Source organism: Ananas comosus, linkage group 6 (assembly GCF_001540865.1).
Source record: "Ananas comosus cultivar F153 linkage group 6, ASM154086v1, whole genome shotgun sequence".
In the NCBI taxonomy this organism is placed as follows: Eukaryota; Viridiplantae; Streptophyta; class Magnoliopsida; order Poales; family Bromeliaceae; genus Ananas; species Ananas comosus.
In genome coordinates, this window is record NC_033626.1 from 512,632 (window position 1) to 537,258 (window position 24,627).

General features: G+C 33.2%; 2 protein-coding genes across 2 annotated transcripts; both read left to right on the plus strand.

The window, feature by feature from the left end:
• On the plus strand, positions 3,629–7,586 carry LOC109711220 (protein POLAR LOCALIZATION DURING ASYMMETRIC DIVISION AND REDISTRIBUTION-like). The gene is made up of 4 exons (XM_020234156.1): positions 3,629–4,075; positions 4,536–4,990; positions 6,615–6,913; positions 7,191–7,586. The coding sequence occupies exons 1-4, from the start codon at positions 3,643–3,645 to the stop codon at positions 7,192–7,194; spliced, it is 1,191 nt and encodes a 396-aa protein (XP_020089745.1). The 5' UTR covers positions 3,629–3,642; the 3' UTR covers positions 7,195–7,586.
• Positions 19,289–23,981, plus strand: LOC109711599 (transcription factor bHLH66-like). Its single transcript, XM_020234737.1, has 7 exons — positions 19,289–19,856; positions 19,964–20,041; positions 20,202–20,364; positions 20,514–20,579; positions 21,679–21,744; positions 22,084–22,152; positions 23,211–23,981. The coding sequence occupies exons 1-7, from the start codon at positions 19,396–19,398 to the stop codon at positions 23,616–23,618; spliced, it is 1,311 nt and encodes a 436-aa protein (XP_020090326.1). The 5' UTR covers positions 19,289–19,395; the 3' UTR covers positions 23,619–23,981.

Here is a 24,627-nt window from a genome sequence, read left to right on the forward strand (position 1 = left end):
TATAGTCGAATTCATCTCCTTAATGAATAAAACGATAACATGCTATCAATTTCCTTAAAAGAGATATATATAGAGAGCGATGTAGATTGTAAGCATTAATCAACTATTCTAAAAATATGTACGGATAGAAATGACGCATTCATCATAATTAAAGGCTTAATCAGAATGCTCACGGACTTCAATACGATTCAACCAATCTGAACATTAGACTATTGTTGGGTCTCTTACTCTTAGGTCTATTATGAACCGTAACTCAATTTATTGGACTCACCAAACTCAATTTATTAGTCTTCTGGGTCTATTATTACAGGGCAGAAAATTAAAGCCAACAAAAGATCGAGAGAGAGAGAGAGAGAGAGAGAGAGAGAATCTAGCAAGCATGGTAAAAACATGTATTCGTCATTTTTTCCTTAAAATATTCCTGCTTACCATTGACTGTTCCTAACGCAAATGGTAAAGAATTTGATGGTTGGTATTCGAGGTCCCAAGTTCGAATCCTTGCTGATTCATATTTCAAACTAAGTTTATTTCTAAACAAATAAAAGCATCCTTCAATATATAATAGAGACATAAAGTACATTCAACACAAATTGGGAAAACAAAAAAGGGAAAACTTCAAAACCCCTCATGTGGTTTCGTACTTTTTCATTTTAGTATCCTGTTGTTTAAAGTATATCAAGTTAGTACCATATGATTTAAAGTGTATCGAGTTAGTACTCTATGGTTTTATTTTTGTATCAAGTTAGTATTTTGTGATTTTATTTTTGTATCAAGTTAGTACCCTATGGTTTTTAAAACCATAGGGTACTAAAGTGATAAAGTGCGAAACTATAAGGTACTAACTTGATACACTTTAAACCATAGGGTACTAAAATGAAAAAGTGCAAAACCACAAGGTACTAACTTGATACACTTTAAACCATAAGGTATTAAAGTGAGAAAAAGTGAAACCACAAGAGGGATATTTGAAGTTTTCCCAAAAAAAAACTGTTTGATAAATTATCAATATCGATACCTCTAGCAAAGAACAAAATCGCTTTTATTTACTTTTAGATTTATTAAAAATACAATTTAGATATATACTTAGGGCATGTTTGTTTCGTGCTATGACTGCTATCTTTTCAAGATATCTAATAATTCAATCGGAATGAAAAAAACGACGATATTTTGCTAAATTCACTAAGTAATCTTATCAGTAATTTTAGATTCACTTGAGAAGAAGATTCATCTCACAGTAGTAATCTTATTTTCTTGTGATGGGGTAAGTATGTTATATTAATTATTTGAAGTAATCTTAAGTTTTCTAATCCAATCTGTTATTTATCTTCCTGCCCCATTAGAGATCCTCGATCTTCCGACTCTTCTCTCGACCTAGAGCATACTGCCATGATCATTTCCATCAATCGGGCGTCCTTTGCCATTTCTGAGGTCTCCTTGCTCTTGAGCGAGGTTCATGAGGTAGTTTTTTTTGCCCTTTTCTTCGCCCCGATCTCAAATCCAAACTCTATTTTTTTTATTTTGGATAGATTTATTGTACAACCAGGGCTAAATCTTTCTAGTTTATTAATACAGTGAAATATTGTTTAAATAGACTACTTATTGCTCTATTTGCTTTGATTTTGAATGGATTTATTGTTTAAATGAGTTTTTTGTTCTATTAGCTTTGATTTCAGATAGATTTATTGGTTAATTAGTTTAGATTTTGTATGGATTTGTTGTCCAAATGATTTTGTTAAAAAAATAGATGGACTATTTAAATTAAATGAGAATAAATATCTGTACGGTCCACGCCCGACACGGTCCATGCAACAATTTGACCTTTTTTACACCCATGCATGATTGGTTGATATAATTGGGCTTTTTTTTTTTTTTCCAATATTTGAGCTCAACACATTTATTGAGCACAAGTGAGCATATTAACTTGCATATATATACATGTATTTATGCATCTGATATATAACAATAAGTTGGTCTCAGTAAAATAAATGAGTCACGCTTTACTTGTGAATTCCCACGCTCATGTATTTAACATATACAACACCTGCATGCATCTGCCAAAATTTATTTTCCAATTTCTACAAAACCTTTTAGAGGTCAAAATATTAATTAAATGCAAATGGAACATTCAAATTGGGTTGTAAAAAAGGGTGCTTATGCCCATTTTTCGAAAGTAGATATAAGTAGAATCGAAATTTGTATAAATTATAGGTTGATATCATAATAAAATTAGTTATTTCTAACATAGATGCTGATAACTAAACATGGACAGTAAAAGTTATGTTATCAAAGAGTTTATGCGTACTATCAGATAATACGTCGCTGATATCATTTGAGAAAAATTAATCACTCTAGTCTAAATTTTACATCCATCTATTTTTACGAATGAGCACAGTATTATTCATTAACTATCTGATGTTTTAAAAATTATAAAAGCCGAAAAAACTGCTCAAATTTCTCATAATTTTCTCTTTCTTTCTGAAATTGGTTTAAATGCTACAACTAACCAAGATTCCCCTAATTCAAATTTTGTGGGCCATTAATGTAATTAATTATAGGTGGATGTATAGCATTAATTTGAATAAGTTACTATTCTTTTTCAATTTCCCTGGTAAGTTAATGCAATTAATTATACTAGATAGTGTAAGTTCGAATATGTTTCTTTTTTTTAATCCCTGGATTACGCAAACCCCACACGTAATCAACTCCTAAAAATAAATTAAGGCATAAAAATTGGAAAAGTAGAAATTTTTTGTATATTTTTACATGAACCGAATTTCCCGCGCTCTAACCACGACCGTTGAGCAGAAGCAAAGCATGTAGCACGCAATCGAAATTACTGCCTGCACCCGGTGTATCTATTCACCTCATGGACCATATCTAATTTTGAAATTTAATTCTATAAATGTGATATATATATATAAATAAATTGGCAATTCCATGTGACACATTTGGAGTGAACCTATCAACTAATCGAACTCTTTCAAAAAGTATTTTTAATAAATTTACAATATATAATGACAATATTATAAAATCTGTAGTAATACTTACGAAAAGGTTATAAAATTTATAAAATTTTTAACTAAGTAATTAAGTGGTCTGAAAAATTAATGATAAATTCATTACTACTCTTTGATTTGTGAAAAATAGATTTTTAAAGTTTATATTTTCATTTATATATATATATATATATAGTTTTTTTAATGTTGTAAAATATATAGAGCAAATTAGAATATTTTTAGGAGGCGGTGTATGAGATGTACTTGTACACCAGGTGCAGGCAAAAGTTTCTCAATAAATGCGTGTGTTTCCCGGGAACCCGCAGGGAGCAATATATGCGCGCAGTGGGACCCACCACCCCATTTCAAATCGGAATACATGCGTACAAGCCCATGCATATAAATATCTACACTCTGGATTGATCTCACCGTTCATTAGCGTAGAATTAATCCACACCGTCCAATGTAGACGGTGAAGATTCATTCCGAAGAGAATGAGCGACGGATCAAATAAGTTCGTACAAATTTCTACAAACGTAGTTGTAGCAAATCCACGCCCATTCAAACCGCCCCCATCTCACACTCTCTCTTTCTCTCTCTAGGGCTCGTATATATAAATGGTCGGAGTGAGCTTTAAGAATACGCCATGGATGTTGATGATGATGCGATAATGGAGAGTGAGAGGAGGAGGAGAAGAGGATCAGAGCTCGTTCTCGCCTCTCCATCTCCCTCCTCCAAATACTCTCCTCGGTCGCTTCTCTCGCGCCTCCTCCTCCTCCTCCCCCTCCGCCGCGCGTCTCCTTCGTCGGCGGCGGCGGGGATCGGCGGCGGCGGTGGTGGTGGAAGCGAGGGTTTCGGGTGCCGGGTGCGGATCCCGGGGTATTGCTCCGGTGGGAAGGAGACGAGGGAGAAGGGAAATGGTGAGGGCGATGGTGGTGATGATGATGATGAGGAGGAGGAGGAAGGAGAAGGGGGAGTGGAGGTGAGGGTTCCGTGTGATCGGGATCGAGCGGCGGAGATTGAGGGAGGTGGGGTTGGTTCCGGCGAGAGTCGTAGTAAAGAGATCTCCATCTCCTCAGGTGAGAGGCGATTTGATTTCTCCTCTATTTGTGCCCATTTTGTGCTTGATTTTAGGGAAAATATACTCCAAATCAAATCACCATTAAGAGTTTATGAAGTTTAAATTTACTTTACGAACGATCAATTTAGTCTAAATTTTTTTAGAATAAATCAATGATTTATTTCAAAGTATAGCTTAAATTTTCGTTTTGAAGTTCTTTAATCCCCCCGACTCGTAGTACGCATTATTCAAACGGACAATATATTGAAAGATGATGAGGTACATCATTTATTAATCTTCTACTTCAATTATAACTTATAAGTTATAACCTTGTTGGAGGCGACTGCTTAAACCTTTAATCTTATTGTTGTATTAAATTTTCAACTTTTCTGTTTAAGATTATGTCGACGATAAACAAGTACTCTTTAGTTACTTTTTGCTAAAGAAAATGCTGTGTTAACGATCTCTTTGATATCCAGGACATAAACCAGAAGATGTTTGTTTGACTCTTGGTATCGGTGTAAGTCTGGTCTTTCTTCTTACGAAGAGCGCGACCGAACTAAATAAGATAACAGAATTACGAAGGCAGATCGAAATGCTGCTTGTGGACATTAAGAATCAGATGCGAAAGAAGAATGTTTCCTTCAGCATCGAGGAGTCGAATAATGCGCCTATGACTGGGTCGAGTAGTTTTGGAAATATTAACAGAGGCGATTCTGTAGATTACCAAGAGAACGGATCATCCCGCTGTTTGGAATCAGTACACTGTGCCTTTAATCCTAGTACAAATCCAAATTGTGGTAGTATTAGAGTAAACCAAAGTAGCATTGGAATGGATCAGATAGAAGCAGAGCTTGAAGTTGAACTAGAACTCCTACAATTCAGTCTGAATGCCAAAAATTCAGTGCAGCTTCCACCACATGGAGAATCGGAGGTAAAACCCTCTTCTAGAGCTTTATGTTTTTATATGTAGTAGGTTAACTGGTTGAAATCGGCTAAAATGCAAGGAAACTCTAAGTATTCCAGTTTTCCCTTTCCCACCTTGAAGATTGAAAGTAATATATAGCCCCATTAAACTGTAATTTTGCATCACTTTGCCTCTTTTTGTCAATGTTGTTCAGGCAATATGTATCAAATTTCTTGTATCTCAATCGGCTATAATGTAGGTACTTTTAATGTTTCATAAGGGTGATGCGAAAATTGTGATGCTTATAGAAGGGTTTCCTGCAATTTAGCCTTGAAAATATATAGCATTTGCAATATGAATAGTTATCTGTTCTTTTTAGGAACCCTTTTTTTTTCTAGGAAAAGGTTCTTTTTAGAAACCTTAGGTTACGCCGGTACCTAGAATTCTAGTTACAGCAGAGCTTAGCTTTGTTTTGCTCTAGCAATTGTTACTTTGTCTTCTAGCACTTAAAGGATGCCAAATGTTTTTCTTCCATGGATTTTGATCTGTACATCATGCCCTGGATTAAACTCTGGTGCACAATTGTTGTCCCTTGAATCAAATTCTGGCTAGCAAGCTCACTCAATTTCCAGAGGATCAAAATCTACTTTTGAGCTTTACATAGTACCTTTCGCAAAAACCCATTTCGTTGGTTTGATTAAATTCAGATTTGGTAATTGTGTCAAATAGCTTATTATGTTTGGGTTTGGGATTTTTGGTGCATCTGAGCCTTGATGAATTCATTCGGTAATGAAGTATGCTTCTCCTAATAAAGGCCACATGGCCCACATCTAATTTGAGAATAATTGCGCATTTAGAAGTAGAGAAGCAACTTAAGCACTCTTTCCTTGGTCATAAGTTTAGGAGTTAACTGCATTATAAGATTAGTTCATGGACTGTGCTTGGATGGAGTAAAGGTTATTGTCCTTGTGTTATACTAAATGTTATTTCTTCAAATTGCACAATTATCTATATAATTCACTTTGGATATTCTTGAAGTGATTAAAACTTCCGCTTAGAAGTAGCGTTTCCTGATTAAGTACCACACAGCAAATACAGAGGTTATGCTTATATTGATGAACCTTATTTCAATGCTCAACCTATTTGAGGTTAAATAAACATCATCTATTAATATCTTAAGAATGCACTCAAGGTGTATATTCTACACACTGAGAAAGCTAAAATTATCTTGAAACATGCAACCAAAACCGTGTTTTAATTCCAGAACAAAACTGTTTTTTAATTCCAGATATGGAACTAAATGAACTCCGTCCTAGCTCTTAACTTTTGTAAGTGCAATATTAAGACTTCTATTCATAGAATATATATATACACCCTTCAAGAATGTGTGAATTGGCTTGATTTTGATGTTCTGATGGTTAGTCTGGTTTTGTTGGGATTTACCTTGTCATAAATTCATTTTCCATGGGCACTGAACTCTCGCATGAAGTATCCTAGTACACCATTTCTGGCCACATTTTGTTAGGGAATGGGCACAATTCACAGGAAAAAGTTAGGGTTAAGCATTGGCAATGGGGCCAATCAAAACCAGTAGTTAGTTAAGACCGCTCGATATTTATATTCATCACCACATTCTTTTTCTCTTTTACAGCCGGAAAATGGAAAGAGCAATCTTTCTGAAAGCTTATCTTGGAGTTGCGGAGACGACAGTGAGGTTAAAGAACAAAAAGCAGAAGAAAAAGAAAGCATTCCTAATTGTGGAGTTTCTGCACATGAGCTAGAGAGGAGATTGCATGAGCTACTAGAAACAAGGCAGCAAGAACGAATAAGAGAGCTCGAGTCAGCTTTGGCTTGTGCCGAAAATAATCTCCGTGAGAAAGAAAGAGAAATATACTGGTGGAGGGACACTGCGAGGCTGGTCTCACAACACAAGGATGAAGCACTTTTAAGGTTGGCATTTCTTGTTTGTTTGGCACGCTTGGTACCTCTGCACAAGTATTATCTATTAAATTCCTCTACAACTTGTTGTAGCATTAGTAGAAGCTTCAAATTGGAACTTCTGCTTTTGGGCCTAAACAATCAGTTTCATAAAGCTTTTGCTTTTTGGAATAGAGAAGCAGATGAAGATGCCAGGCCAACCAAGCGCTTGTATTACTATACTTGGCTCTTGCATTCAGCCATTCACAACAAGTTAACTTGCTTCATTTTGATCGAAACCATGAATTAGGTAATGCTCAGGAAGGAGCTTACTATCTCAAAATGCTAGAAAGAAAAATCAGCTTGAAGCATTAGAAGTTATCAATACCAACTCAATTTCCATGGCTCATGGGAGGATTATCTTGGGCGTAAGATCAAAAGGCAAAACAAGTAACTGGCGAAGGTAAATATGCAATGCATTTCTACTGTGTAGCGAAATCCTTTTGTTTAGTTTTGTTTATTGGGGAGGGTAAGATTCCATGAGGTCTATGCAAAGTAAGCAGTACCATTTGGCATTCTAGTGTTCTTTTTCCTGTTTAATTATAAAGTAATCTTTGTTGATTTGGTGCATTGTCTCATGCTTCCTCATTGAAAATCTAGCATTGAACAACGTTAGTCGCCGTTATTAAGCTTGGCTAGTTTTCCATACTCTATGTGTTGATATTAATGTAAAAGCTGTTAGGACTTTCTGAATATCTCTACTGCCCCACTACTGTAGAAGCTCTTGGCATGCCATTCTTCACAAAGATATATGAGAAGTTTAAACTATATGCATATGAAAGGAGGTGTTTGTTCCACACCAAAGTGGAAAAAGATGTTTGAGTTATTGACGAATGTCATAGAATGATATAATCTTCTAGTTTCTGCTAGCTAGATCTTAGCTTTTGTGGAAGTGCTGTTTAAATAAAACCGCTAGAAGAAATCGTAAGAGTTCTTTTATTAGATCTATAATAGCTTTCTGATTGAATTCAAAGTCTCATTTTCATCTGTTTGTCGCAGCTAGAAGTTTTAGACTTCTTATAGTACTAGAAATTTGAGAGGCACAGATCATGCAATGAGTCTTTTATTACCTTATCTATGTATTGAAAATTGAAAGGCACAAATCATGCTGTTTTCGAAGAAAATTCTTTGAATTGTAATAATGTTGCTAGTTGACTTGTCCCTTACTAAATACTGGTCCCATAAATGTGGAAGTCCTAGTGCATGTGACATTAATGTAATGATAAGCCTAATTGAAGTCAAAATAGGAACTTTTTTCTTTTTAACTCTAAGAAATGTAAGTTAAAAACCTCTAGGTATTTAAAAGAAGGGTAAATGACAAGTATGGTCCTCAAACTATGAGAGGCGGGTGACGCTTTGGTCCTTAAACTTTGATTATCGTAATTTCTAGCTTGAATTTTTAAAATTATTGTAATTTGGTCCCACAACCCAATTTAGTTGACTAAATATTAACTCATTGTTGATGCAAAATGATAATTGTAGAGTATGCATGCCCATTTGAAACTAAAAATTGGGCTCTATTCACTCTCACATTGCACATCAAACTCATCAACTACACACTTGTGCTACATTTTATGGTGCCATATTATATAATTGTTTTCCTAATTGGTTGTAGATGATCTAAAGAGATCCTAGTTGGGTGCTAACATTGATTGGTACATTTAGAGAGTAACGCATATAATTTTGTTTTATCTTCCATGGAAAAAGAATCTTTTGGTAGAGCTAATCCTCGGGCAATCGATCTCTTCTTTTTAAACCCAAAAAAGTGGGTCTCGCAATAAGTGAACTACTTTAGGCCTTTTCTACTGTTAGAGGCTCATTATTCGTTACTTTTGGATTAACCAATCCACCACTTGAATAATAGATAAAAAAATGTTGAAATTTTTTTAAAATGTGGTTTCATAAAATTTATTTTATTTACTGCTGATTATATTTAATAGTATTGATCGCCGATTCGGATACCCAGAAACAACAATAGCTTGATATTTTTTTAGAAGCATTGTAGCGGACTCCCTTTATATAATTTTACATATTTTTAAGGGTGTATCAGCAAAAACGAACTTCTTTCTTTTTAACTATTTATGCCATACTTTATTTGTCCCAAACAGGTTGGTAGAGAAGAATAAAAATAAAAATAAAAATTATTATTTATTATTTATTATTATTTATTATTTTTGTTATTTTTAACACATTTGATGTGGAATAAGGAATCCTCTATTGCAAAAACGTGCAACCATTAATGACACAAGATCCAACAGTTTCACATGCTCCACAACCCCCCCACCAAATGTTGGGGACATTTTGTGGTCCCCATTAATTGGGCCCCACCATTCTCGTACTGCTCAATCACAAACAAGGAGCCATGTTTTATTTGTTTAGGTTAAAAATAGGGGAAACTTCAAATACCATCCCTATGATTTCACGTTTTCTCATTTCAGTATTCTGTGATTTAAAATGTATCAATTTAGTGCCATGTGGTTTCATTTTTATCTTTTTATTATCGATTCCACTAATTTTTGCATTAAATCAGTGACAAAGTTAAAAATAAGGATACTAAAGTGAATATTCGATAAACCTAGGTGGGGTATCTGAAGTTTTTTATATATAATTTAACGATATATTAATGAAAAAGCTGACGAAAAAATAAAAATGAAATCACAGGACACTAACTTGATACACTTTAAACCACGGGGTACTAAAATGAAAAAGTGCAAAATCACATGGGTGGTATTTGAAGTTTGCCCTTAAAAATATATTGAGCGTATCTGAACTATAGTCCATTTTGAATCAACTACCTAATATTCAAAATTTGGATTTTACTATCAAAAGCGTTTGTTTGAATTAGTTAATGGTACTTTTGACTTCAAAGTTTAAACTAATTATTAATTTTAATCGGTTTATAGTTGTGGGGAGTGTATAAAGCATACTAACTATGTCTATAAAAATAAATAAAATATTCAAATTTTGACGTCAAATGCCGCTGGCTGACTTAAATCAAACAAATTTTAGATATTAAAATTAAAATTTTAAAAGATTGGATAGCAGACTCAGAATAGTACATAGTTTAGATGAGTTTGATATGATTTTATCATTTATTTAATTATTTATTTAATTATTTACTTTTGTTGTAAAAGATTCAGAGTTTGTCTCGATAATTGTTGAACTTTAAATAGACAAACAGTTCCTGGCATAAATGGTAAAAGGCTTGATGGTTAGTATCCGAGATCTTTAATTTCATAGAGTAGTTGTTTAATATTTTTAGTCGAGTTCATCTCAAAAGAAAAATGAACCAAGGAGAAACATTTTTCAGTAAAAAAAACTTTAAACAGGTTCTTAACTTTAGACTTTGTTTGGTCTTATTAATATTTTTTAAAATATAAATTGTGTGCAAATAAATAGTAAAATATAAATTGTTTGGTTTTATATTTCTAGCTGAGTTCATCTCAAAAAAAAATAAAAATAAATGAAGTGGGTATATTTTTCACTAAAAAAAAACTTTAAATAGGTTCTTAAGTTTAGACTTTGTTAGGTCTTATTAATATTTTCTAAAATATAAATTGTATGCAACAAATGGTAAAATATAAATTGTTTGGTTTTATATTTCTATCTGAGTTCATCTCAGAAAAAAAATTAATAAATAAATGAAAGGCGTATATTTTTCACTAAAAAAAAATTTAAATAGGTTCTTAAGTTTAGACTTTGTTAGGCCTTATTAATATTTTCTAAATTATAAATTGTATGAAATAAATGGTAAAATACTTGCAGTCTATATTCGCGGAATTTATCAATAATAAAAAGTTAAAAAAAATTGAGTAATGCCATTTTTTTTCCACTTTTTTAGATTAAAAAAAAAAAAAAAACTCTCTTTGGTCAACAGCCGGATTGCATTGTAAAATAACCAAAATAGTAAAACCAAAAAAAAGTAGATATTTTAATATATCCAATTACATAAAAATTTTATTTATGAAAAAAAATAATTGTGCCAAACAAGGTTTAGATTTTATTTTTGATTTTTTGGCTCCAAAATAATGTGTTTACAAGAAGCTTTTTGAAGATAATGTGAATCTAAGAATTAACCAACTATCTTAAAAGTACGGACCGATAAGAAGAACGCATCTATCGTACTTACGAGTTTAACTACAACACTTATGGACTTCGATCTTAACTCAATCTATCTCGACGTTAGATTTATTGTCAAGTCTCTTACTATTAGGTCTATTGTGGACTGCAGGACCACTCGACTTATTAGAATCATTCAACTCAGCTTATTACTTTATGGGTCTATTTTTACGAAACAGAAAATTAGACTTATTTTAACCAATATTAATTAGCCGACAGATAATCAAAGGATTTTTATTCAGCTAATGCTTTCAATTATAAAATTATGATGGTTTTATAAGATTATCACACATCTAGATTAGTTTAACTAATCTACATGAATTATTGATCAAGGTTGACAATTAATTACTTAAGAACTTAAAAGAGATTTGCATCATGATTCTCCCTTTATTACTTTTTCTTCTTTTTTTTTTTTTGCTTTAGTTTTTGTGGGCCCCAACACAAAGTTAAAATTGTTCCTTTACAAAGTATTGGAGTATATAACCAAGTAGTTAACACACACACACACACACACACACACACACACACACACACACACAACAAAAAAGAAGAGCTACCCTTGCTCACTAAACTATCCATATAATGACAAAAAAGCTCCTATTTTCTTTTTCTCTTTCTTTTTTTTTTTATTCTGTTTTTAGCATTAAAGTTTCCTATGGAGAAAAATTACTCCTCTTTAATAAATGTAAGAAACTGTACTTTCACAAAATATATATAAAAATTCAGATTTTATAGGTGTCTGAAATTTATGAGAGAAATTTTTAAACAGATCAGATTCATTACATCTGATAAAATTCTAAAATTACTCTACATTTAAATCTCTTAGCAACTGAATGAAGATCACATAAGCCAAAAAAATATATATATAGTTGTATTGAGCTCATGAAGATAACTAACAAAACAAAACTACCACATGATTTCCATTAATTGCAACATGTCTTGTATATAACTAATATTAATGATAATAATAATAATAATAATTAGGGCAACAAAGAGATTGAACATGAGTAGTTAATGCAATTCATTAGTACTTAAAACTCACCACTCCTCCCCCATTTCCCTCAACTTTTGAATTCTTTAATAAGGTTTTTTTTTAAAAAAAATTGAATGGAGATCCCCTCAACTATAGCCTCTTTTAACTTCTATTTTTCCATTAAAATAATTCCAGTTAGTTAAGTCCATAATTGTATTGAGTTTAATGACTCTATTAGTTATTAATTAGCTGTTAATTGTGCTAGTTTTATTTACTTAAAGAGTGATTAAAAATTTTACATTTCTCAAGTTAAATAATTAAAATTTAGGGGCGTCAAAACAAAAACTAAACAAAAGTTTAGGAGTTCATTTCTAATTTTTTTTAATTTAATCTATTCTACTAATTGGTTAAGTCAAAAAAAATATTAAATTTAATGATTTGGTTAATTATTAGCTGATAATTCTATAATTTTATTTGCGATTATTACAAATACTGAATTTGATGAATTCATCTATAAATCTGGTAAAGTTTTTACTTTGAGGGGGACATTTTGAAATGTCATATAGTTCAGGGTTCCCCACACATTTTTACCATGCTTTGATTAAACATTTCACTCTTTATGTTTATCCCATTGAAGTATAAACCCTATCACAAGAATCCTCTTTATCTTTTGACTAATAAATATTAAAATATTAGTTTAAGCAATTTGCATGATTCCAATATGTGAAGGTTTTCTAGTAATAATAGTAGAAGTAGCCATTCTTTTTTTTTCTTAGTAAAATTATTTTTTAAAAAATAATTCATCAACATGTCGATATAAAATCTAACAAACAAAATTACTATATTGTATATACTTTGGAAAAAAAATAAAAAAAACAGCCTTTTTTTTCAAAACTCAAAACTACAAAAAATACTTTTTGGAATATTTTTCAGAAAACCAAACACCCGCGCTGTGTCCTCTTCTTTATTTAAAGCTATCCAAATCTTTTTTTCTTTTTCTTTTTTTTTGAGAGAGAAATATCCAAATCTCTTATAAAGATTATACTCGCTATCGTGTCAATAAATTAAAGCTTCTTCTAAGTAGATAAGAAAAGGATTTAATGAAGCTGTAAAAAAGGATTGGATCTTTTTCCCAACACAAATGAGATTTGGATCCTATACTTTCAAAAAAATATATATATATTAATAAAAATTGTGAGGAATAAATGGACATGGAATCATGTGCATTCACCACACTTGAAAAGAATTGTGGTGGAGGATTTGCTTGGTAATTAATAGATAGGGATAATTGTCTATATACCCCTCAAAACTTTAAAAATATCTAATTTAATCTTCTTTTTTTTTGTTTCCAATATACCATTCGTATGTTCCTCCGTTATTCAAAAATACTCCCGCAGTTACCATCCGTTAAGTTATCTCGGATTGAACGTGAGTTAAATGTGTATCAAAGTTTAAAAAATTAAAATATATTTTTGTCCTTAAGTTAAGAGCAAATAAGAAAAGTTGTTGATAGTAAAAGGTATATTTGAAAAGAACAAAAATCAAAATATTTTTTTTACCCCTAACTTAAGGGTAAATAAAAAAAATTGGTGATGATAAAATGGTATATTTAAAAGGGCAAAATAGTAATTTTATAGAGATAATGGCTATTGCTAACAGTTCACTAACAAAACTTAACTCAGGGGTATATTTAAAACAACTGAAACGTAAGAAGAGTATTTTTAATACTTATCTTCTAAGAGATGTAAATGAAAAAATCGAAAATTTTTCACAGGTATATAAACAATTACTCCTAATAATGTGAATTTGGAAAAGATAGTAGGAACCAAGAAAAAGAACATGTTAGTGGGTAATGAAAAATGCAATATAAACCAAATAATTCATGAGAAAAAGAAAAATTTATTACCCATATCCAATGCATTTGTAAATATCGATATCATTTTATATTTCAGTCGTCCTCATCATTTAAAAATCAGAGTGAATTTAGAATTCGGATGTGTTTGGTTCCTTGTAAAATCATCCCGAATTAGAAGATCATAGTTTTCAACAGTGTAGATAGTTGGTAGGAAGCAGTGCATATTAGTTGGATAGATAGATGCACAGATGTAAAGCACAATTTCTCCTAATATAGGGTCGCTTGAGTTGTCAGACCATTGACACTAATCATTAATCCTAAAAACTCAAGTTGTTAAAAATATACAAAGCGTACAAACACAATACCTAAAAGTCTTGATTGCGACTCAACCCAACCAACCTCACACCACTTCAAATATGACTCGGCTCAACCCGACTTTTCGCTATTTCGAACGTGATTCAGCCCAATCTAACCTCCCGTCACATGACAAAATATTAGTCCTTTTAAACCAACATGAATCTCACTAACTTACAAAGATTTTGTTAAACATAAAATATACAACTAGATTTTTTTTTTTTTTAAGAGAATGCTTTTTGGATTTGCTTTCTCAAAAAAGCAAAGTTGCAAAAAAAAAGGAAAAGAAGAAGAAGAAGAAGAAGAAGAAGAAGAAACCTTGGACATGTAAGTATCTTGATATAATCCTGTGCGCAGAAATTTCTACGCACAGGAGCGAAGGGAATCTGAGCCTCTTCTTGGACTAGTTACAATGTACAATCATATAGCTAAATATACATGCATTAGTGAGCCATTAAAGAAACTTAATCCAAGGAGAGATTAATGATGCATTCCAATCAAACAAGTTGATTTGCATTACCTTGATATTGGATGTTGACCAAATCATAGTACAAAGATTATCTCTTTTTTTTCATTATCCTTGACTTTGGGGTAAGTACATTCTCTTAACTTACCTCTTCTTTATGATGTGGAATCATATTAGGTTCATGCACAATGGAGCTCTATAAAACATAGGCACTTTTTTTTTTTTTTTTTTTTTACTACTACAAGTATTGATTCTAGCTATATCTTCAGTTATAAGAGAGAACCCAAGTTTAGGATTGGATTAAGAAAAGTTACTACTCGCTGACGAGTCACGAGGCATTCAACACATACGCAGCAGTCTATTTACCATCTATTTTATTTTATATTTTATAAAAAAGTTAGAAAAAAAAAATTTTGATAACTGATTACTCTAAAAGCTTTACGACTATAAAGAATAATATTTTTTTTTTATATTTCATATTCAACATTAAATGGATGGATATAATTTATGGGCACGTAACTTTTTTTTTCATTGTTTTGTAAATATAATATTATATTTATTTACAGAGTTGAGCTATTATATTAGTAAACTGGAGAAATTTAAGGGTTCAAAAGTTGAAAGTATATATTTTCAATAATTTGCATGATTACAAGATTGGGCATTTGACCTTTTATTCTTTATGTACCGTTTGGTTCGAGTATAAGTAAGAACTAGCTATTACAGGAATAGGTACAAGTATGGGGATAAGAAAAATAGTGTTTGGATGAAAATTGGGTTGTTCCGGAGGATAAGAACAATTTTAGATAGTTTTATATAGAAAATGAAGATGTTGGTGGGGATAACCGAAAACTACTATTTTCGGCTAAAAAATTAGCGTTTGGATATAAAGAGGGATAAGGGCCTATTCCTATCCCTATCCCCTAACCAAACGCTACCATAATATAAGATTTTTTTTTTTTTTTTTTTTTTTTTGGGTTACTTTGCACCAATCCATTGTGATTCTAAATTAGGTGCTATTGGCTAATTAAGTAAAAAATTAGATTGTTTTTGGAACCCTGCAGTGCTTTTTGGATGAAGTAATTTTATATTTTAACTAAAAGTGGCATGACAAAGAATGCCATCAAAGNTGGTTAAGTTCCGTGCGGTATTATTTCTTAATATTATATACGGCCGTAAACTTTAGGTTAGATTCAACTTTGATGGCATTCTTTGTCATGCCACTTTTAGTTAAAATATAAAATTACTTCATCCAAAAAGCACTGCAGGGTTACTTTGCACCAATCCATTGTGATTCTAAATTAGGTGCTATTGGCTAATTAAGTAAAAAATTAGATTGTTTTTGGAACCCTGCAGTGCTTTTTGGATGAAGTAATTTTATATTTTAACTAAAAGTGGCATGACAAAGAATGCCATCAAAGTTGAATCTAACCTAAAGTTTACGGCCGTATATATATAATATTAAGAAATAATACCGTACGTAACTTAACCATTATGCTCTAGCCCAAATGGCTAAGAATTTTGGAGGCATCTCTAAATTTCAAGATACTGCACAATATTATATCGTCACAGAAAATTACTATCAATAATTTCGAATGTCTTTGCATATCTCTCTCTATGATCTACTTCACCCCCCGGGTTAGGATTTGCAAAACGACATAACACTTATTTCTTTATCTCAACCCTTGAGTTAGAGTCTCTGCTCTATCTCAACTCTCGGATAAGAACTCTTTTTTCTTATTTTATACATATGAATATGTCTTTTATCTCCGCTAATACCCATTCTTTATGTTGTGGTATTGATCTATAATCTATCACAGCCCATGAGTTAGTATTTCTAATCTATTTTAGCCCTCGGATTATAGGCAGAAACTTCTTTATCGATTAGTTTGAGTAAAAATTATTATTTCACCACTATTTGTTTGAATGTTTTTCAAGTTAATTATATATTATAACATCTCCTCTTAATTTTTAGATTGAAAATAACTTTTAGTTACATTAAAATTTAGGTGACAAGTATTATTTCACCGCTATTTGTTTGATGATTTCTGAACACCACCGGTCGGAGTGAAGTATTGCAAAGCAATTAACGAAAAGTAGAAAAGTAGGTATTTACGACTTGAAATCACTTCACTTTTCTTCATTCTGCGACAAAAACTCACAATTTCCCTAATTAAAAATAATTTACAGAATAAATCGTAAAAATAAAATGCAACTGGTACACCTACAAAGGACCGTTACACCCTCGAAATTTAAAAAATCTTTTGAGTTCGAGTTTTTAGCATTTAAAAAAAAATAATAAAAAGTGCAATAAAATTAGGAGCTGATTGATTCCTCCAAAAAGCATATATTTTTTTTTTCAGACCAAAAACTTCATTGAAAATCTCTTTTTCAGTTTTTTTTAGTTCTAAAAAAACCTAGATTTTTTGGAAAGTTCCTTTTCAAATTTTATAAAAAAACTAATCCTGTAAACGAAAATATTAATTTGCTAGAAAGTTTGAAAATTATATTTTTTTAAAAGCTAGTTTTGCTTAAATTCAAACCGACGAAAAATTAGGAAAAAAAAATTTTATAAAGGAAATTTTTTTGGAAAATTTTTTTCCATGCTTTTCCAATGAACAAAATATAAGCCACAGTATTTGTGTACGTTCTGGAGTACCCGTAGCATAACTCTCGGATGCTCGCACGTGCGAGCAAACCTGAAGTCGCACGAATGTGTTTTGTTTCTCTGTTCTCAACTAAAACTCATTTGAATTTAATTATCTAATTTTTTTAAAAAAAATTAATTTTACTGTCTAATTTTTGCAACTTATTAGTAAAAACTTACCGTACTTATCTGACTATAAATCATTTTGATTTGACTGCTTAATCTTTTAAAATTTTAATTTTACTGTTTCATATTTTAATATATTTAATTTGAGACAGTTAACGGCACCTAAACTTCAAAAGTTTAGTTTACCATTTATCTTTAGAGATTTAATTAATATATTTCATATAATTTTCACAACTATAAATTTTTTTTAAATAAGTAATTAGCTTAAATTCGTTGACTGGCTCAAATCAAACAGGTTAAAAGTAGGACGGTAAAATCAAAATATTAAAAGTATCGATAGTCGATTCAAAATAGTTCATAATTAATTCAGGTATGTTTTATACGTTTTTACTTAATATATTCGATTAGAGCCAATTAGTGGCTCTTTAATTTTAAAATCTGAATGCTTTATTTATTTTTACTGGTTTAATTAGTATTTTTTATACAATTTATATAATTACAAATTTATTAAAATTAAATAATTATTTTAAATTTTATATTTAAATAGTTACTAATTATTTAAATTAAATAAATTACAAATTTACATGCTAAAATTAAAACATAATAATAAAAGGCATGATGAATGAAATTAAAACATCTAACGGTTCGGATAAAATTTATATTTTTTTAAAAAAAAAAATCGGACGGATGTGATGTTTCGGCTCTCTCTCTCACTCGTGGGCCCCACCCACTCTTTGTTCGAAAGCTACCCCTAAACCCCGTTCTTACTTAACACCCATTACTTAACACAGTAGTGAACTTATTTCCTAGACCTGGTTTACCACATCATCCATGCACCCCTCACCCTACCTCTAGCAATCACAATTGTCAATTAGAAAATACTACTCTTATATGTACACCTATCATATTATTGCTAAACTCGGTCCACCACATAGCTCATGTACAAAAATTTAGGATAAACTTTAAATACCATTTCTGTGGTTTCGCACTTTCTCATTTTAATACTCTGTGGTTTAAAGTGTATCAAGTTAGTATCATGTGTTTTCATTTTTATCTTATCGTCGGCATTTTTATTAATATTTCGTTAAATTATATACAAAAAACTTCAGATACTTTACCTAAATTTATCGAATATTCACTTCAGTACCCTTTAGTTTTAACTTTGTCACTGATTTAATGAAAAAAATTAGTGGAATTGATAATAAAAAAATAAAAATGAAACCATATGCCACTAAATTGATATACTTTAAACCACAGGAAACTAAAGTGAGAAAGTGTGAAACCACATAAATGGTATTTGAAATTTTTTCAAAAATTTAAAGAAACAAAAATTTATAACTTTTATGTCACAAAAATTTCTAAACCTCCTATATTACTGAAAAAATATAATAAAAGTATATTAATATAATATTTTATTAATTTTTTTTAATAATATTACGTGTTCAGATAAAATTTCAGTAAATAGTATTATAGAGGATATTCATTGTGACAAAAATAATCTTTGTAATAAATATACTGTATTGAATTTATATCAAAATAATTTTATTGAACCATAAAAGAAGACAAATGAAATAATTAATAATTTAATATTTTTAAATTTTTTTTTTATAATAAGAGAATAATTGTTATTTGGTTACCTTTTGTATAGAGGTGGATAGATGTACATGGTGGGGCTGTAGAGAGGCTGACGTGGTAGACCGGGTGCACGCAATATCTGTGGACCAAGCCTGTAAAAAGGTAAAAAAAGGATAAGAACACTTTACCACCACAATGCACAGTGATCACCCTCCGAAGCCAATATAAATATACGAAGCTTACGAATTCCCCTCTTCCTCTTCTCAGGGCTCTCCACACCAACCCAAACACCAAGCTAGAAACCCTAACCCTAACCCTAACCCTAACCCTAGAATTGAGAACGATGCAACCTACCAGTAGAGAAATGCAGGGCATGGCGGAGTCCCTCGCCGGAGGCGGAGGCGGGGGAGGCGGGCACGACGACTTCTTCGACCAGATGCTCTCCACCCTCCCCTCCGCCTCTGCCGCCTACGACGAGAGCTCGCTCCTCGCTTCGCGGCTGCGGCAGCACCAGATCAGCGGCGGAGGGGGGGGCGGAGGGGGAGGGGGATCGCCGAAGCCGATGATGCTGCAGCTCAACAACAACAACAACAGCAACAACAACCATCTCCACCACCACGGCCACCCGATGATCCTCTCCCCGATGGGGCGATCGCCGAGCTCCGGCGGAGGCGGCGGAGGCGGCGCCGCCGCCGCCGATTCGGGGCTCCTCCCTCTCCCGCTAACCCTAGGGAGCGGCGGCGGCGGCGGCGGCGCAGGATCTCGCGACGACGCGACGCCCCCTTCAAATCCCGATCCCCGCCGGTACGTTTCCGCTAACAATTCTCTCCGCCCTTTTTCAATTTTCAAATTTTTGAATTTGAATTTTTGTATTTTTTTTATTTTTTGATCTAACTAACTATAACTATTAGGGAGGTGAGGCGTGCTGTACAACGGATACGGTGTGATCGCTTCAGCGTGCGGCGCCGCCAACATTTCACCACCCCCAGGTTTCCTTTTTCTTTTTCTTTTTCTTTTTTTACTTTTGAAAAAAAAAAAGTCAAAATTAAATCAAAAAAAATCCTCCTCTCTAACTCCAAAACATAATTAAAAACAAAAATTTTTCCCATTACCATTTTCTCTTTTTTTTTTTTTTTTGTGGACAAACAGGGTGGGCGATGGCGCCAGAGCTACGGAGGAGCGCCGCGAGCGGACTGCGGGCGGCGCCGCCGCAGGCCGCCGCGTCGTCGGCAGCGGCGCGGCGGCGCCGCCGCGCCAGCGCGTGAGGGCGCGGCGCGGACAGCCACCGACCCTCACAGCATCGGCTGAACGAGTAAGCTCTTTTTTTTCTTTTTTTTTCTTTTTTTACTTCCAATTATTTTATATTGAAAAATAAAGTGAAAAAATTAAGAAAATTTTTAATTATGACTTTCTTATTAGTATTGTTTTTGTTTTGATCTTCGTTTGTTTCCGTGCGTACAGCTTCGCAGGGAGAGAATCGCGGAGCGAATGAAGGCCCTTCAAGAATTAGTCCCTAACGCCAACAAGGTATTAACACAATTTATTTATAAAAAATTGAAAAATAACACTATAAATAAATCACAATTGTATTTTTTTTCCCCAAATTTATTATTATTATTTGATAGAGGGGGTAGTTCGGTCATTTACGAGGTAAGGGGGAAGCTTAGGGCTCTCTGGAGCCGTGGAGAGGCACCTGGGATAAGGACGTGGGGGGACACCTGTTGTAGTGTTTATTGTGGAGGAATTAAGGAAAAAATTTAATTTTTTTTAAAAAAGAGTGATTAATTTTAACAAGTGTGATTATTTAGCAGTAATAGTAGTAGTAGCAGCAGTAGTAGTATCGTGGGATGCGCTTTGGAGTGTTCTTTAGATGACATACCCCTGCTTAAAGGCTGTGTCGGCACGGAGCACGAGATCCCCCGACCCTAAACTCGGCCACTGTCTTGGGAATCGCACCATAAGTGGAGAGGTCGTGTCGGCGCCGGCACGCCCCGACGCGCATTTCGCACTGCGGTGGTGCTGTTCGAAAGCAGAAAGTCGGAAAGTAAAAACAGTTCACACCAGTGGAGTTGAACGATCGATATTTCTATACAATTATAAGTAAATATTCGGGGGATGGTCTCACGAACGCTTACGATTTTCTCAAAGTCAACGAGTTTAGACTCTGAAATCTACCGAAACAATAACAATAGTATTGCTGTAAAAGACACAATGCATGCATTTTAAAAATGTCATTATTGATATAAAGATACAATTTTGAGAGATTTAAAGCATTTTTAGTGGAAACAGTGTTAGAGGCCTAGTTATGTTATCTAAAATTGCTTCATTATTTGGAAATTACGTGATCGTTGCCGATAGTTCTGAGTTCTCATGTGAGCTTAAATTTAGCTTTTACTACAAATCATGAGTTCATGGGTATTTGGAGCTCGTACCTCCGACTTCGGATTAGTATTTATAAATAAATACTGAGAAGATTTGAATTAAGAGATCTACGAACGAATCAAAATACCAAAAGTAATTATATTGTTGAAAAGCATTATAATTTAGTCTAAATTTTGGTTTGATCTAATTTTTGAGAATGGACCCAGTATTATCTTTTTAGTTTTGCTGTATGTTTGACTGACAGACGGATAAAGCGTCGATGCTGGACGAGATCATCGACTACGTGAAGTTCCTTCAGCTCCAGGTCAAGGTAAAACTAAATCTCCCCCAAATACTTTGCCTATTAATTACAAATTTCATAACATTTTTTTTTTTTTTTATACAAGAGCTAACTTAATAGTTTTCTAGTTATTGTTTTCAAATATTAGAAGACATATAAGGGACTGTTTGAATACCTTATGATATTTTTGTTGAGCAATTGTATATTACAATTACAATATGTTCCTGATAAATTCCAGCATTTTTTGTGCTTTTTCATTTTTACAATAAATTCATAGAATTCAAATAGTCATTTGAATAAGGGATGTAGTCGTATCATAAATTTTGTAAATAATTTATGAGCTATTTATATATAATTTAAAAAATGCAGGTTTTGAGCATGAGCCGATTAGGCGGAGCCGCGGCCGTGGCCCCTCTCGTCGCCAATATGTCCTCTGAGGTACCGCTCAACCCTATCTCGAAAAATTACTATATGAAAAATGCTTCATGCGAGTTTCGTATCGGAATATTTATATTTTACACCTCTATATTTAAAAAAAATTAAAATATTACAATTTTTAAGTTAAAGAAAGGGAAAATTAATAAAATTAGGAGGTAAAAATCTAGCTATGTAAATTTCAATTTTGTCCCTGATGTCTCTAATAATTGGCATTTAACTTTTGGTTTTCTCTCTCCGCCCATGTATATACTCGAGTGAATAGTGGTAGCGATTGATCAGGACCGTAGCAACAGTGGCATGCGTGCCCCTGTTGAAATCCCCAATACACCCCTTAACTTTTTGTTCTTTTCAAAAAAAAAAAAGGCGCATAATTACACCTTTAAGCATTATTTTCAATTTCCACAATTTGTTTTTGTTATAAAGACATTTATTTGTTATCCCTGTTACTTTGTCTAAGACACTATTAAAATATTTATTTTTTTGGTCAATGTTTACACTGCGCCTACCAATCTGTTATTTTCGATATAAAATTTAACAATTTTATTAAGTGACACTAATTAAGCCATAACTAAATAAAATAGCAAATATTTTTATTTGCAGGTGCTTTTTTGTATCTTTTTATTGAAATAAAATAGGCCGTGTATAATTTCTTCTACTCTCAATCCCTGCTTTTTTAAAGAAGCTGTTAACTTTGATGCCTTTAAAAATAAATAAGTATAGCGCAGCAAATGAAAAAAAAATTAATAATAAATGAAGTACACTATAGTGGAGTGCAATTAAACTTTTTAAGAGAATAAAAAGGTATGAATTTTACCGACTGTTCTTAGCGTAAGTGGTAAAGAACTTGATGGTTGGTATTCGAGGTTTCAAGTTCGAATCCTAGTTGATTCACATATCTAGCTAAGTTTATTTCTAAATAAAATAAACGAAGCGAGTAGCATGCTATCNGCCGTGTATAATTTCTTCTACTCTCAATCCCTGCTTTTTTAAAGAAGCTGTTAACTTTGATGCCTTTAAAAATAAATAAGTATAGCGCAGCAAATGAATTTGTCCGACAGGGCGGTAACGGCGGCAATGGCGGTGGCAGCGGCGACAGTTTGACGGTGACGGAGCACCAGGTGGCGAAGCTGATGGAGGAGGACATGGGGTCGGCGATGCAGTACCTGCAAGGGAAGGGCCTCTGCCTCATGCCGATATCCCTCGCCTCCGCCATCTCCTCCGCCACCTGCCACCCCCGCCCGTCCCCCTCGCCCTCTGCCGCAGCAGCCGTCCCAGGCCTTCTGGGGCCCAACCCACTCATTCCTGGCCCACCGCCACCCCCCCACGGTAGCAGTGGCGGCTGTGCGGACGGCCCGTCATCGCCTAGCATGTCGGTGCTCACGGTGCAGTCCGCCACCGCGAACGGCGTCTCCGATGGCGACGTCACGCGAAACCCTAAGGACGGTGCTTCCGTCTCCAAGTCCTAAGGATAAGGGGAAATGTAAACCCCTCGAACATCGTTTGGATTGATGTAATTGTAATTTGTTGTCGGATCTAATTTAGCGTTAAGAAAAACAAATAAAAAAAGAAACTTGAGAAAAATAGGTCTCTTTCAAAAAAGTTCGAAATCGCAAAAGATCCGGAAAATGTAGACAAGACACCTTAAATAGGTAGATGGTGGATCTCCTGAGCATCATTATGATTTGATTTGTAAAGCGGAATTATAATTACGTCAATTCAAACACCCCACTAAATAAGTCTACGGGATTAAGACTTGGTGGTGAGCAAATCACCACCCTCTTCACACTTGTTTTCTATAAATGCTTAAGGGATCATAATATCTAACGCTAGTTGGTTTTAAAAAAATTCTCTCCAATATCTCTTTTTTCTTTTAAATTGTACTACTGAAAATGAACTTTAGAAGGGTGTTTTGAGTGTTGAAAAGTAAATTTAAAAATTTAGTAGTAGTAAAGAGCATATCTGAAAAAAAAAAAAAAAAAAAGGAAGCTCCAATGTTAAATATTTTATACTCTCATCTCATGTACATTTCTCTCTCTCTCTGTCCTTTTGTATCAACTTTTCTCTTTCCTTTTCCCATCTGTGTCAACTTTTTCTTTTTAGTGAGCCTTTCTCTTTAAGAAAAGCTTTGCTTTTTGGTGCTGTAATTTAACTCCGGGTTTTGTCGCTTCTTGGTGGAATTTGATGTGTGAATTGGGTTCTACAATAACCCCTTATTAGTTTAACAATAATAATATATCATTTTAATTCCTTGTTACATGTATATATATATATATATATATAAATATATATAGTAACACATCACTATTCTTACTTTAGAGAGAGAGAGCTAAAAAAGTTGTGGTTGGGTTGTGGGAGGGGGAGTTGGTCAAAGGTGGAAATGATAACAATGGAGAATGAAGAGAGAGAGAGAGAGAGAGAGAGAGAGAGAGAGAGAGAGAACGAGAGAGAGAGAAAACATAAGAAAAGAGAAAAAGA